The 17,077-nt window shown below is 41.3% G+C and overlaps 1 protein-coding gene across 1 annotated transcript in view; it reads left to right on the forward strand.

Annotated features, from left to right (window-relative positions):
- Positions 1-17,077, forward strand: part of CHD7 (chromodomain helicase DNA binding protein 7) — a 190,702-nt gene that overhangs the window by 42,045 nt on the left and 131,580 nt on the right. The window contains exon 3 of the mRNA XM_042463426.1: positions 14,010-15,848. Coding sequence (XP_042319360.1) covers positions 14,184-15,848 — 1,665 coding nt within the window. The 5' untranslated portion in view covers positions 14,010-14,183. The remainder of the gene's footprint in view (positions 1-14,009; positions 15,849-17,077) is intronic.

A 17,077-nucleotide genomic window follows, 5' to 3' on the forward strand; every position in this document is an offset into this window, starting at 1 on the left:
TTTTTTTATGTGAAAGGCTTCCAATTTCTCTATCTCCATTGCCTACCCTTTCCCCACAGGGCACAAGCACAGTCATGCAAATATAATTCACCAGGCAGCTCAGGAGACATGCAGACATGCAGACTGTAAAGATGAGTGATGACAACTGTGTGTGGGGGAGAAAGCTTTCTTTTTTGTCATCCAGGAATTGCTCTGTTGGGCTGACATTGCTTTTTCTTTCCATCAGGACTCAGGTGCACTGCTGAAGAGGCTTGGTAGAAGTTTTTTTCTCTTTCCACAGGGCTCATGAATTTAGATGATGGAAGTAGTGGTGACCCAGTGTTCTGGGTATTAACTGAGGCAAGTGAGATACAGATTTGTCATTACCTGAATGTGGATTTCTCCTGTGCCCTTGTTGTGTTCCTTTAAGTAGTTTCCAACTGTAAATAAATTATATTTATTTTTAGAATTTATAAACCAAGCTATGCCAAAGGTTTTAAGTAGTGTACCCATAAATTAAAGTAACGAAATACAAATACAAATGTAGTTTAAAAAATTCATTAACATAGGTGAGACTTGGCTTTTATCATACAAGAAATGCTGGTATAAAAATACTTTCGGTGAGCATGTGGGGCAATACAAGCACATGTCTGATCTCATGTGGAAAGGTGTTCCACACGATGGAAGCATTATATTAATGCTTTATTTGTATGTACAGCGCTGTGTAAATTTACAGCACTTTATAAATAAAGGTTAATAATAATAATAATAATAATAATAATAATAATAATAATAATAAATGCCATTTTACATAGCAGTTTTTAGTCTCCTGTATATTTGCCTTCCTACTTTTTGCAGTCTCCTTGCAAAGAATGTATTACCAATATTCTTGGTAGTTCCCAACCATCAGGAATAGCTTTCAGGGGACATAGGCAGATGCATTGGGTATGTGAGACTGGTAGAAATTGAGTGCCCCACTTTGTGCAAATGCTCTACACCATGCAAAACCACAGTTGGTTACAACCAAATATTTTAATCGTCTATGCATCTTTCTGTCAATTAATGTAAAGAGCAGGTTCAAGGCTAGACATCTGTAGACATGAAGAGTAGCTAAAGAATCCTCGTTTCTTATCTGCATAGCTTTTCAGTTTCCACAATCATTCCTTTAGGAATAGAAATGACCTCCCAAAAGTGTAACCATAAATACATTACTTTTTCACAAGATTTAAGGGAGAGAAGAGTGTTCAAACGTTTGTCTGAACCATGTCAGTTTTTATGTCTTAATGATTCTGGACTATCTGAAGTATGGCATTACAGAAAACTGACAACATACTTCTTTTTATTGAATACATATTGAACATACCAAATTGGAGCCCAATCAATTTTAGGGAATTAGAAGATGTGTTGACATTAAATATTTAAGAAAACCTACATTGATTCAGATTAGTTAACTCCATTTTTGATGCTGCTATGTTCTGCTATATAATGTGTGTGGCACTTGGTCAAATAACTTGTTAGAAAATTTATACATACAAATTATATATAGTCAAATAATAAGAAAACATTTTAGTAATATTATGGATATCAAGAGTAGAAAATTAGGTGTTCTCTTGCTTGATCACTTCATAGAACAGACTCATTGTTGTAAGGTTCTGTGTTTCTGAGAGCTAGAGAATGTTCTTACATAAAATGATTAGAATTTCTTGAAAAGGGAAATAGATTGGATACAGAGGATTTGTACTTTACCCCATCATTGTCTTAATGTAGCTATTTAGTAATATAAAATAAACCTTCTTTGAGATCCAGGTTGTCTCAGTCCTGTCTGAGGCGAGTACTGTATATACTCGACTATAAGTCGACCTCATGTATAAGTCGAGGGCAAGTTTTCGGGCCAAAATTATGGATTTTGCTGTGACCTGTGGATAAGTCGAGGGTAAAATTTAGGGGCATATAGCAAAGGATCTAAAGGATGAAGCAAAGCAAAACAATGTCAAAGAACTTATAAAATTCCAGCAGACATAGCTCTTTGTGCTTACTCTTAAGGCAAGATGGATGAGAGAATAGAGAGGGTTGGTGCTTCACATACTATAATCTTGCTTTTCACCAGGAGATGGTTCCTTCTTTTAAATAAGAATTAAGATACAGTACTTACATTGACTCATGGATAAGTCGACTCAAGTTTTTTGGGTCAATTTTTTGACCTAAATTTCTAGACTTATACATGAGTATATACAATAGGTTTCTTTTTGTGCTACTAATTAAGTTTAAATTTTATTTCCTGGGCTTTACAACTCTTTGTGTCCCAGAGCCTAGATGACCAAAAGGGAGGAGTTGCCTCTCCTTACATGGATATCACCCTGTACCATCTTAACTGAGAACAATTATAACAACATCTTGACAAAAAATGTAGGCTTAAACATCATTTTTTTTCTTTGTCCTGTTGGATTTTTAACGCTTTTGCCTGATGAAGAAGCCGGTGAAACTTTGAAAGCTTGCATCATGTATTTTGTGCATTTTGGTTGGTCCAATAAAGGTTTCACTGTTTGGTGTATTTTGGAAATTATTGTACTAGGGATAGTCAATAGTGAGGGATTAGGAAAATTGCAGTCCAAAAATATATAGAGGATCACAGTTGCTTATCCTTATTATCTAAGGCCTTTGCCAGTAGTGTAAATTCTACTACTTCAGACCTTCTAACACTTGAGCAAACCCTGTATTTATGTTTGAGCAAGTATCAGATCATTACCTTAATTGTGCTACCAGTAGTTGTTCCTCCACTAGCTCTTGACAAAGCTCATTGTGACTCAGACTTGGTGTTCCTAATGCTAGTTACTTTGGGAGAGTGGCTGCATAAGGACATGTGAAATAATAACGCCATCCTTTGTACTTTTTTGCTGTGTAACATTGTATATAATCCTTTGTGTCTTCAGTGCAGACACTTTTTAAAAAGTGACATTGGATACAGTGTCTACATAGCTTATTCGTTTGCTCAAGAGACTATTTGGTTCATTTCCCTAACGAACATAATTCTGTGTCCACTTGAGGCAATTCCAGCTTTATGACTTGAATGCCACTGTCTACTTTTGTAGGTTTTTTGTCCAATCAATAGACAGACATGTGTTATTAAACATGTGCTTGGATGCATCTGAGAGCTTTGACGCGACCAGGATTTTAAAGTATCAAATCCTGTGTGAAAACCTCTCGTCCCCACTGTTTAAGTTTACTGCTGGAAATAATATAACAGAGGTGCACATACAGGTTTACTAGATAATGTATGCATTTGACATTTGGTATAAGCCATATTAATAGGCTTTAACGTGCTATTTGGCCAGAAATAAAAAGTTTGCTGTTTATTTCTGGCAAGTTTTAAATATAATAAAGCAATGTATACTTGGTATCTGTGGGGGATCCATTTATCCCCCCCTCCGCAGATACCAAAATTCATAGATGCTCAAGCCTCATAGTAATCAGTGGTGGAGTGGGCAGGCAGCTGCGCCACCATAGAGGACAATGGCTCTTTGCCCCCCCCCCCCCATGCCAGCTTTGCCTTTCTCACTGCGGTAGGCAGCAGGGGAAGTACGTCTTCTTCCTCCACTTCCCTGCCTCCTCCTCCTTCTCTTCCCCATTGCCGCCGCTGCAGTTCTTTCTCCTCTTCTTCTTCCTCCTCTTCTTTCCCACCTCCTCCTCCTGCTCTTCATCTTCTCCACTCTTCCTCCTTTCACCTCCTCTGCCTTCCTCCTCTTCCTCTTCCCCTCCATCACCCTTCCGCCACTCTCCCTCGTCCTCCTCTTCCTTCTCCTCCTCATCTTCTCAGCTCTTCCTCCTCCTTTTCCTTCTTTCCTCCTCCTCTTCCCCACCTTCTCCACCTTTCTCCTCCTCCTCTTACTTTCCTCCATCGCCCTGCTGCTCTTTGTCCTCCCTTTCCTTTCTCCTCCTCCTCCTCCTCCTCCTCCTCCTCTGCTGCCGTCCCACCGTGGGCCTGCCATCCACATATGCTCAAATCCATGGATGGCAGGTCTGGGTGGACTGTAATTTTTGCTGCTCATTGTATGGGAAAATGTGTTCTGTTATGTTCAAATGACCCTTAATACCATCTGCAGATGTGAGCACTCACCATGCAGCAAAATACAAAGTTCACATTTCCTTATTTAAATGTTAGGCCTCCCTATTAGAGACTGAATTTGGTAAAGATAATCCATGCAGTGGCAGACTTGTTGCATTACCTTTTGTCAGTAATTTATTAATTGTTTTTTAATCTTAAACCTCCCAAACTCTTATATTTGAGAAAACTCAGAGCATAGGGGAAATACAATGGATCCTTGTTATACGCTGGGGTTTGGTTCCAAGATCCCCCGTGGATAACAAAATTCATGGATGCTCAAGTCCCATTAAATATAATGACATAGCAAAATGGTGTCCCTTATAAAAAATGGAAAATCAAGGTTTGATATTGGAAATTTATACTTTTTTTGAACATTTTCAAACTCTGGATGCTTGAATGTATAAAAATGGTTTGAACATTTTCAAACTCTGAATGTATAAAAAAATCCATGTATAAGAAGGGCCGACTGTAACAATAAAATAACTGAGTTACTCAGGAGAACACAAATATGTACAAGTTTTCCCCTAGTCCCCAGGTGTTTCAACTGCCAATTCTTTGACTATCACAAAGGAAATGACATCAACCTGGAAATGGTTGCCAAAGCCAGATATTAGCCATTTTCAGGATGATGTTTCTCCAGTAAGCTGTTACTGTCTCTCATAGCATGTATTTCTGTAGGCAGACACAGGAGTCACTGGGCAAGAAAAGGTGTTTATAATCTTCCCCTAGGTTCTCAGATGTTTCAGTAGCATATAACCACATGCAACTTCAACTGCTTTTATATTATAGACAGAACTGCATATGCTTCCACTATACTCTCAAATAATCTTAAAAAGGTAGCTCTGTTTCTCTTCTGCTTTTCTTTGGCTTTCTATACAAATTCATGTTGAAGAGCTAGGGCCAATTGCAAGGCATGGTGGGATTTTCTCTGATATATAGCAAAGTGAGTGTGCAGTCTCAGGTTTCATATGAACAAAGTGTGTACATGTTAGAATATTGCTTTCATTTTTTTTACATGTGAAATTACCTTATGAAAAACATGCTAATATACAAGTTGCTTATTTGCAAGAGCATTTTAACATAAAAATAATTACAGTTGGCCCTTGGAACTCAGGGAGAATCTGTTCCGGGCACACACCCCCGGTGAGTTCCAAACTGTGTGCATATTCAAGCGCCATTCACATTAGTGGCAGTTGCTCCGCCATGGATTTCCAAGTCCGTGGATTTCAAGTCTACAGACTTGGAGGGGCGACTGTATTTCATTTATAATGCACCATTACCAATGTGAACCTGCAAAGGTACTAAACCTAAGCTGCTTTTAAAGCAGCAACAACTAGATATAATTTACTCACAGATGTGATGCTCTTTTCCAATATCCAGTCGTTCCTTCACATTCGCAGGGCTTAGGGGAACAAGACCCCTGTGAATGTGAAAAAACTGTGAATAACCTGCCCCCCCCCCCCTGCCAGGCATTTCCAGGGCAGCAGGGGCTTGGGGGAAGGGAGAGCTTCCTCCCTTTGGGCCCTCCTGCCCTGGAAAGGTTTGGGAGAAACTCTTTCAAGCCCTTCCAGGGTGGCAGGGGATCCCCTGCCTTCCTTCAGATGACTCAGAGCTTGCTTGTGTGCAGTGCTCTTGCCCCTCGTCTGATACTTCAGAGAGCTCAAGCAAGCTCTCTGAGGCATTGGAGGAGGGGGGGGAAGTGCGCGCACAATTCCCCCACCTCTTTTTCAATGCTACAGAGAGCTTGCCTTCCCCAGGCACCTATCCACCTGTGAAAGGGGTTTGGGTGGCATGGATACACCCTCCCAAGCCTCTTTCCCAGTTGGGTGGATGCCAAGGAAAAGCCTGGGAGGGAGGAGTGTGCACACACATGGTGGCTTGACCTTGTGAATAATCAAAATCGTGAATGTCAAAGCCGCAAATGTGTAGGGACTACTGTAGTTTCAAACCTGTAGTTTGTACATTATTTCTATATAATACATTCTTTCTCAACCTGGTTCTCTCTAGATGTCTTGCTGCTCATAGTTTTTCTCAGTAGCACTGGTAACTGAGAGCTGAATGAATGTTTCAGTATCTCCTAGTGGAGCATTAGTTTAACCCTGTATGCATTTGTTTTTCATGTACAGTCGCCCCTCTGTTTGTGTGGCCTTGGAATTCATGCTCTTGCTTATGTTCAAGTGGCGAGAGGGGGGACATAATGGGGTGCACACAAGTACCACCATTCAAGCCTATGGGGCTTGAATATCAGCGAGTTTCCATGGGGGGGGGGTCCGGAATGGATCCCCCATGAAAATGGAGGGCCGACTTATTTACTCTCATGCAGTGTTCCAGATGCAGAGACTGGCTTTGCCAGAGAGATGGAAGTGGAAAAATAAGCCACAGCTTTGATAGGTGTGGATCTGAACACAGGGTTTTATTTACAGAGGTAGTGGCAACAATGTCTTCTTAAAATATGTAAGCCAAAGCTGAATGATCATAAATGGATGCAGGGATTCGAGGGACAGAACTGATCCAAATGCATATTGTTTTACTGTAACTGCATATGTTGTATTAAGAGTTTTGGATTAAGCTGTGTTGGTACTGACCTTTCTGACTTAGTGGTGAGTGAGGAAAGGTGTTTGTCAAGTTCTCCTTTGATCTTTCATTGTCCAATGTCAGTATGCAGCCACTAGAAAAATTGTCATGCCAGCCACAGATGCTGGCGAAACGTCAAGAAGAAAATCTAGAACATGGCCACATAGCCCGAAAAACCATTGTGACTTTCTTACAAAAAATTGAACCTTTTTTTTAAAATCACTTTTGATATTGATTGGATTGGATTAAATTTGTTTGGTTTTATTATCATTATCATCAGACCTGGGAGGGAGTGAAAAAGAGACGCTCAATTTCCATCGGGCCTAACTGTAAATGTACTCACTTGGCTCTCTTTAATTTTATTGTATTTCATTTATTTTTTGTATTTTATTTTATTCTCTTTATTTTTATTGTTGTAACCCGCCCGGATTCCTTGTGATTGGGCGGGCTATAAATCATCATCATCATCAAACCTTGTCCAGAATGGGCTCTGTGGTATTTTCTTATTCACTTCCAAAAATACATTGGAAGTTCCGCTGTATTTTAGATTAAAATGCTCCATGTCCATAGGATTTTTTGTGAGTGTATAGTGAAGCATATTTTATACCCAAACACTCAGAACCAGAAAATACATGCTCACAGGAAAGGGAACATTGGTTTTGAGAAGCTGGCATGTTTCATTTGCTTTTTTAAAATGTAAAAAAACCCAACAAAATGTATGTGTACTATTGTACAAAACTAGGCCAGGTGCAGACTGTGAAACTACTTGAACTACTTATATGAAAAATTAGAGTAAAGCTGAAGAAAAAAAGCAAAAACAATTATTACATCAAAATTGGATCTGAACAATATCTCAGAAGAATTTATAATGTAAGAAATAGATTTGTGCTATTCAGCATAATCAATTGGGAACTAGAAGAACTATGATCAGAAGGCAGGGACATAATCAAGGAAGAATGCAAGAACATACTTTTAGTGTTCAAAAAGGAAAAGAAGACACAATGTATAACATATGAAATGCTTAGAATCATAGAGTCATAGAATCATAGAGTTGGAAGAGACTGCACAGGCCATCCAGTCCAACCCCCTGCCATGCAGGAAATCCAATCAGAGCATCCCCAATAGATGGCCATCTAGCTTCAAGCAGTTAAGGAAAGAAGAGAAGCAAAACAAAAATGAGATAGGAACAAAAACCAGAACCAGGGTTGCAGCTGTTCAGCAATGGTACACAAGCATAAAGAAGACCACTGTAGCAATCAGTGCAGAGAAATAGAAGACAATAACCAAAAAGGAAGAATGAGAGATCTCTTCCACAAGATAAGAGAACTCAAGGGAAGCTCAAACAAGAGGCTGCGATGCTCTATGATAGGAAGAGGAACATACTACAATAAGACCAAGAAGAAATAAGATGTTGATTACAATACACAGAAGAGCTATACAAAAGAGATGAAAAAATGATTAACACATGGAATGAAGAAGCATACGACTTTGAACACCAGATTCTAGAAAGTGAGGTGGAAGTTACAATAAGAGAAATTGGCAAGAATAAATCACCAACAGATGATACTCCAGTTGAACTATTACAGTCCACACAGACAGTATCAACTCCAGTGTTAACTAAAATATGCCAATAAATCTTAGGACAAGAGGTTACTATTAGAACAGAAAATGGAGAAATAGAATGTTTCCCAGTTGGCAAGGGGGTTGGGCAAGGCTGCAATCTATTACCCTACCGGTTCAACTTATATGCAGAAAAAAATCATATGAAGAGCAGGTTTAGATTTAGGAGAAGGAGATGTGAGGATAAAAGAAAGGAACATTAACAATTCAGATATGTGGATGACACCATACTACTAGGGGGAAACATCATGGACTTGGAACAATTACTAAGGAAGGTCAAGGAAAAAAAGGGCAAAGGTAGGCTTGCTCCTGAACATAAAGAAAACAAAAATAATGACAATGGAGGATCTACATGAATTCAGCCTAGACAGTGCATGAAATTGAAATAGTTAAAAGATTTCCCATACTTTGTATCAAACATTGATTAGAATCGAGACTGCAGTCAGGAAATAAGAAGACTATGAATGGGAAGGGCATCTATGAAAGAACTAGACAAGATCCTAAAGAGTGAAGATATACAACTGAGCACTAAAGTTAGAATCATACAGGCCATTGTATTCTCCATCACCATGTATAGATGTGAAAGCTGGACAGTGAAGAAAGTGGATAAAAAGCAAATCATTTGAGATGTGGTGGTGGGGAAGAGGATACTGTGGACAACCAAAAAGACAGACAAATGAGTCCTTGAAAACATCAAGCCTGAACTCTCCCTGGAGCCCAAGATGGCTCTTAAAGACACAGGAGTGCCACAACATCTGATAGTCCTGTTGAGAAATCTGTACTTAGGACAATGAGCTACTGTTAAAACTCAGGCAGTTGTTTCATCAGTAGGTAGTTCTGGGTCTGGTTTGTACTGAACTTGAAGCACCTCAACAGGCATGGTCCAGATATCCTGAAAGGCAGTTAGATTTTCAGTGGCTTTGCATATCGCTCTTGTGCGAACCCTTGAGTACATAAATCATAGAGTTGGAAGAGACCACAAGGACTATCCAGTCCAACCTCCTGTCATGCAGGAGTATATAATCAAAGTACCCCTGACAGAAGGAAATTCCACCACACACCAAAGCAGCCTATTCCACTGTCAAACAGCTCTTACCAGCAGGAAATTCTTTTTTATATTTAGGTGGGTTCTCTTTTCATGTAGTTTGAATCCACTGCTCCGTGTCCTAGGCTCTGGAACAGCATAAAACAATCTTACTTGATCTTCAGTATTTCAAATACAGTTGGACCTTGGTATCTGCAGGGGATCTGTTCTGGGGAGACACACACACACGCAGATGCCAGAATTTGTGGATGCTCAAGTCCTGTTCTCACCAGTCGTGGTGCTTGCAATGTGGCCATTAGGAACAGACCCTGTTGTCCCTGTGCCTGTGCCACCATTATGGAGAACAGGCCTTCAGGTGAAGTTCTGTTGTCCGTAGTAGTGGCAAGGCTACATGCACACACCACCACTGGGGGCAGTGGAGGCTCTCCCTAATGGCAGTGTGGCCACAGCAAGTCCATGGATACCAAGGTCCCACTATATTGCAGATACAGTGGTACCTCGGGATACGAAATACCCAGGTTACGAAATTTTCGGGATACGAAAAAATCCCATAGGGAATTATTGTTCCGGGTTACGAATGTTTTTTCGGGTTACGAAAAAACTTTTGGTGCTTTTTTCGGCTTTTTCGCACGGAATCGCGGCTTTTCCCCATTAGCGCCTATGGCAATTCGGCTTACGAAGGCTTTTCGGGTTACGAAAGCGGCCGCGGAACGAATTACTTTCGTAACCCGAGGCACCACTGTATTGAAACATGGCTATCATACCACCTCTTAATCTTTTCTTCTCCAAGCTAAACATACTCAGTCTCTAAGGTGTTCCTTATAGGGCACAGTTTTCAGACCTTTTACCATTTTGGTTGCCCTCCTCTGGACATGTTCCAATTTGTCAGTAGCCTTCTTGAATTGTGGTACACAGAGGTGTACAGAGTATTCAAGGTAATGTCTGACCAAAGCGAAATAGGGTGGCCCTATTACTTCCCACAATCTAGAGACTGTACTCCTGTTGATGCAGCCTAGAGAAGAGAGAGAAAGTTAAATTATGCTATAAGATTTATTAGGTACAGCTTACTAGATACATGACCTTATAAAAGTGTTATTTCAGGTATCCTCATTTTTGATGAGATACAAGGGAAGCGTATGCTATTCTCTTTCTGTTATAAATATTCTATTGAAATAATTTTCATATAAAGCTTTGTGTGCATGTGAATATAATGGTTAAAATAAATGTGCTTAATCAGATAACATTATTTAGAACATAGGAAGGGGGGATTTCAGGAATGTTCCATTCCATTTTTTTCCAGAAAGACCACATAACTGTTAACCTGGAAATTAATAATTGTGAATATTATTTCAATTGCTACTTGAAAATGTTTAAAAACTCCATAGACATATTGTTGTTTGAAGTGTCAACTCTATGAGACTGGATAGCACAGATGTTCGAGGGCCTCATGCTATCCATGATACACCAATAAGGAGCTTCCACACTTTGGCTTTGCTAGAGAACCTCTCATTCCATGCCCCGAATACTCCTTGTATCTTTTTTGTTTGTTCTTTAGATTACATGGGGGGGAAATGCTTTTTGTCAGAAATCGTTCAAAGGTTTTCTAGGCTTATTTCCTTGTTTAGATTCTTTGGCCCTTGGCATTCTCAAAATCTGTCTCTTACTGCTTGATGGTGAATTACACACGGATGTCTACACCCTGGCCTTTGAAAATATCAGTGTCTCCTCTTTGTCCTTCCTAAACAGAATTAGCTGAATATTCATTTGCTTTGTTGTTTTTGTTGTGTGCCTTCAAGTTGTTTCCAACTTATGGATACCCTAAGGCAGTTGTGGCAAACCTGAGGGCAAGCGGAGAGATGGGAGGGTCGGAGAAGAGTAGAAACAGGCGCACATCTGTTCCTCCTCTTTCCCCACCCTCCCGTGCCTTTAGCTGTCTCTCCAGAGACTCAAAGACTTTGAAACCCTAGGTAATCACACCCCCCCCCCCCCCCCCCCCCCGTACCTGGTAACACCTGGTGCAGGGACACCTTTGAGTTTGGGCACTCGATCTCCAAAAGTGTCCGGGAAAGCAGCCAAAGGGCTGATAAGACAGCTAGTTCTCAAACAAACAACCCCCACCCCCAGAACAGCAAAGTCAGTGTAAGCTACAAGGTCCTGAAGATTCACAGTAGCTCTACCAAAAGGGATTACCAAGAGAATTGTCAGACGGTCCGAGGTTCAGGGTATCAGAGAGGCAGGTCAATAAAGCAGTCCAAGGTCAAGGTTTCTGGGTAGTCAAGACAAGAAGCCAAAGGAGCCAGAGACAGAGTCTTTCCTCTAAAAGAGTCAGATATCCACTGGCAAAGAACCACACATGCTCCAGGTGCTTAAGAAGGCAAGGAGCCGGCCTTCAGCTGTGTCTGATTACGAACACGCTTCTGATAAAGCCTCCGAGATCTTCGAAGGTCCTCTCTTTCTGCTCGACGCTCCTTGAAGGTAGGCACGCTGCCCAGATCTTCCTCCATGTCCACAGCCTCGGCACCAGGCAAACTTGACTGCTGAACCTCTGGAGGGGCCACAGACTCGGCTCTGGCAGAACTAGGGCCAGCCTCTGGCTCCTCCGTTACAGGTTCAAGCCCCAGGGGCTCTGGCTCCTCCATTACAGGTTCAGGTCCCAGGGGCTCTAGCTCATCCTCTGAGTCCTCCAAGCCGTCCTCCAGGCTGGGCATGACAAAAAGGTTTGCCATCACTGCACTAAGGTGAACCTGTCATGGGATTTCTTGGCAAGATTTGTTCAGAGGAGGTTGTTTAGTTGTTTGTCTACTATCCCTGCTAAAATCCCTAGCAGCATTTGGAAGAGTGGCCTGCTCAAATTAATATACATAAATGCCTGGAATGACAGCGCTTTTCATGTTTTTGGTTGTTTTAGTGGATTTTCAGTTAGAGGGCTTCCAGTCAGCTCTTTATCTCATTTTTCAGTGGATTTTTAATCCATGTTGGTGACTTCAGGAAGTAGTAACCTAGTATAGTAAGTTGCATCATACCTTAATACAGGTGAGAGTACACATGAATCCACTTAGAGAAAAATCTAGAGGCTGAATGTTGTAAAGTAGGATTCCAGTCTAGCTTTCTCCCTACTTTTCTATTGGTGGTGTGTGTGTGTGTGTGTGTGTGTGTGTGTGTGTACACGTATGTATAAAGGGTGAATGAATGTTCAGGATGCAGGAGGGATCTGATTGCCTCATACCTTGGGGATCAAGCAGACTGGCAGCTTAGAGTGGCCAGCCCTGGTCGCACCCTGTTTGGTATGGGACCATGGCAACCAGCCCCCGTGGTCCTGAGGCTGGCTGCCACCACGGTCCCAAATGGGCCACCGGCGAAGAGCACTTTTTTGCATTCCTTTTGCCGGCAGCTTTGGACTGCCATAGGTGGCTGCATCACAACTTTGGACTGATCTGTGTGTGTGTGTCATCTGTATGCCATACCCCCATATCGGCCCGAAGCTGGCACTTTTGGCCCATATGTTTCGGACCTTAGTCTCATGTGGTAAGTCAAAAAACCTTGATGAAATCATGTTCACCACCTGCTGCTAAAAACTGATACTTTTCTAAGAATGGCACTGGGTTAGTCATTCAAAATGAATTTTCATTGCTTGCTGCCAATTACTCCACTTGCCTTGGGATACTCACAGATAGAGTTTGCATTGAAAAGCCTTTGTGACATGACCTTGTCTATAATTACTTTGTGTCCTCCTTATGCCCCCCTTTTAAAATGTTATTTAATATATGTATTTCTTCTGTAATCATGACAATTCTTTTCAGTCTCTTGTAACATGGGAAAGTCCTTTTCTCAGTGTACATAAATGAATTCTGCCCCTGCCCTGCTCATGCAGTGGCTAATATGCCGAGATGCAAAGTTCAAATTTGAGGCTTTCCTTTGCCACGAACTCATTAGATTGCATTGGGCAAATCATACATTATCAGTCTCAATCCTCTCATTTTAAAGATGAGGGATAATAAATCTGGTATACCTTTACAGAGTTACAAGGATTATTTATGTGATAATGTATGTGAAGTGCCTTGAACACTTGAAAATGTTAGCAGATGTTAAATGTTGAGCTTTAGCATTGCATTACAGAAGTCCCTATCCCAGTTTGCAACTTCATTAGTTACCAAGTGTGCCTTACATTTCATTTAGATGGATAGTTAATTGGGCAATAGGATTTTTTTTAATTCAGGAGACACTAACATTTAAAATCAAGGGTATATGTGAATTAGCTTGTTTTAGCTCTTCCTACTGTTGCTCACTCAGCTGATCACTCTGCTCATGGGTACAAGGTTAAGGATATACTGTTGGTAACTAGAGCATTTTCAGGATTTTAGTTCAGCAGATGGGCTGCTTGGCTATATTCATGCATTTGACTGCCTGCTGTGGCAGCTGCTTCAGCTGCCTGTTGTGTTCTTTTGTTCTGTTCCACCCAGTAATGGAACACAAGGAAGTACAGTGAATGGATTAATGTAAGGTTACTGTTTCCTGACTTTCTAGTTATTGTTTTTTATCACACTAAAACTGCCTATGATATTTTCTTAAAATAAAATATTAAAATTCAGTATTTGAAAAGCTTCCATTTAGCATTGCAGAAAGATTTGGAATGCTTAAATGTAACTTTCAGTTTTATTTGCAATCTGATTTTTAAAATTTCTTTTTTAGGACTGGTAACAAGAATTTGCCTGACACTTCGTGGTCCAAAAGAATTAAGGAAATATGGAATGACATGAAGGCGATTAGTTGAGGATTAAAGGCTTTGAAGTCAAACACCTCAGTGAGGTGAAGCACGAACTAGTTTTTCTAGTTCTAGCTCTGATACGCTTCGTCTGGAACAAGATGGCAGATCCAGGAATGATGAGTCTTTTTGGAGAAGATGGGAATCTTTTCAGTGAAGGACTAGAAGGCCTAGGGGAATGTGGATACCCTGAAAACCCAGTAAATGCCATGGGACAACAAATGCCCATTGATCAAGGATTTGCCCCATTACAGTCACCCCTTCACCATCCTCCAGCCAGTCAAAGTCAAGCAAAATTGACTCATTTTGATCACTATAATCAGTATGAACAACAGAAAATGCATCTGATGGATCAGCCCAACAGACTGATGAGTACTGCCCCTGGGAATGGTATAGCGTCTCCTCATTCACAGTATCACAATCCTCCGGTCCCTCATGGTGCAGGCACTAGTAGTCAGATGGGAGTCTATCCTGGAATACAGAATGAAAGGCATGGGCAACCCTTTGTAGATGGCAGTTCCATGTGGGGGCCCAGGGCAGTTCAAGTACCAGACCAGATAAGAGCTCCATACCAGCAGCAACAACCTCCACCTGCTCAGCCACCACCATCTGGACCATCAGGGCCACCTGGACAAGGTCATCCTCAGCACATACAGCAGATTGGAAATTACATGGCTCGTGGTGACTTTTCAATGCAGCAGCATGGTCAACCACAGCAGCAGAGGATAAATCAGTTTTCTCAGAGCCAGGAGGGTCTTAATCAGGGAAATCCTTTCATTGCCACCTCAGGACCTGGCCACATGTCCCATGTGCCCCAACAGAATCCAAGTATGGGGCCTTCTTTACGACATTCAGTACAGCAATTCCACCATCATCCCCCCACTGCTCTCCATGGAGAATCTGTAGCCCACAGTCCCAGATTCTCCCCTAACCCTTCTCAGCAGGGTGCTGTTAGGTCGCAAACACTTAACTTTAGTTCTCGGGGCCAGACAGTACCTTCACCTACTATAAACAACTCAGGGCAGTATTCTCGTTATCCTTACAATAACCTAAATCAGGGATTAGTAAACAATACAGGGATGAATCAGAATTTAGGCCTTACAAATAACACTCCAATGAATCAATCTGTACCAAGATACCCAAATGCCGTAGGGTTTCCATCTAACAGTGGTCAAGGACTAATGCACCAGCAGCCCCTTCACCCTAGTGGCTCACTTAACCAAATGAACACACAAACTATGCACCCTTCACAGCCTCAGGGAACCTATGTTTCTCCACCTCCCATGTCACCTTTGAAAGCAATGAGTAATCCAGCAGGTACTCCTCCTCCACAAGTTAGGCCTGGTAGTGCTGGAATACCAATGGAAGTTGGCAGTTATCCAAATATGCCCCATCCTCAGCCATCTCACCAGCCACCTGGTGCCATGGGAATTGGACAGAGGAGTATGGGCCCTCGGAGTATACAGCAGAACCGGCCGTTCATGGGTATGTCTTCAGCACCACGGGAGATGGGTGGTCACATGAGACCAAATGGTTGCCCAGGTGTTGGACTTGCTGATCCACAAGCAATACAAGAACGACTAATATCTGGTCAGCAGCATCCCAGTCAGTCATCTTTTCAACAACAAATGCCAACGTGTCCTCCCATGCAGCCTCATCCAGGCATTCATCATCAGTCATCACCACCACCACATCCTCACCACCAGCCTTGGGCACAGCTTCACCAGTCGCCACAGAACACACCACAAAAAGTGCCTGTCCTTCAGGTAAGTAGCATGTTGTTAAAAGCGCAGTGTGCCGTATAGACAAAATAGTGCATTTCTGGTTACATGGCCATTTCACTTTGCTTGTGTCGACTCTGTCATAGAAAATTCTGTCTTATTGGTTTTGCTAATACATTTTGCTCTTTTGAAATGTTGTACAGTATCTTTGCTTTTGGAATTGTCTCCTCTGAAAAGCCAAGGAAAAATGATAATTAATAGTTAGATCCACTTATGTATTTAGGTTTATAATAAAATAAGATGACAGGGAATTGGGGAGTTATTCCTTTTGGGTAAGCTGCAATTGCCTTTTTATTAGCTCTACATAGAGGGTGCCAGTGTTTGGTTCCTGCTTTTGCTGAACTGCTTCCATTTCTGCTGGTTGTTTTGAGAATAGCAACTTTAAGATCTGGTGCTTGAATTGCTTTTTTTCCACTTCCCGTCTCCTCTCCTTTTGTGTCTTTTAAGATTGTCAGCCTATAGAAAGAGATTTGTTTGACCTTTTGGAAGTACCTCTGTGGACCATCCTTGGCTATAGTGTGGGTAAAATGCTTCAAACAGATAATTTTTAGTATAAGAGAGAACACAAGGCCAAATATGAGATTTTGGGAAAGATTAACTTGCCTGATAACTTTTTTATTTTTTAAGATTGGTAATAGTTTTAACACTGTAACTTTTCTCCCTTGTTGTTAATAGTAATAGTAGTGGCAGCAGCAGCAGCAGCAGCTGTTGCTGCTACTACTACTACTACTAATAAATAATGGGTTCTCTAAGTAAATAGAAACTTGAATTGTCTTCATTCTTCTATGGAATGGTTAAAAAGAGAATAGTAATGAAAGGTTTATGGTTACGATCTGGGCTTGGCCAGTGGAGCAACATTAAGGAGCAACATTAAACCACTTTGGCCCCCTTGCTGTCCTGAAAGTGATACCATAGTTATTATTGGCCCCATACAGACAGGCCAAAATAAAACTGCTTTGGGTCACTTTTGAGGTATGCTATTTTAAATGATACATGCTTCCTAAAAGTCCGAAAGGCACACCAAAGCCACGCTCCAGTCCTTAGGACTGCAGTGTGGCTTTGGCACAGCTTCCGGACTCTTAGGATGCATGTAACATTTAAATAGCATACCTCAAAAGTGACCTGAAGTAGCTTTATTTTGGCCTGTCTGTACAGGCCCTATATTAATCTGGTTTTTCCTTGGTTTACAGCACTTTTTACAAGGAAGTTGCAGG

Source organism: Sceloporus undulatus, chromosome 4 (genome assembly GCF_019175285.1).
Source record: "Sceloporus undulatus isolate JIND9_A2432 ecotype Alabama chromosome 4, SceUnd_v1.1, whole genome shotgun sequence".
Lineage (NCBI taxonomy): Eukaryota > Metazoa > Chordata > Lepidosauria > Squamata > Phrynosomatidae > Sceloporus > Sceloporus undulatus.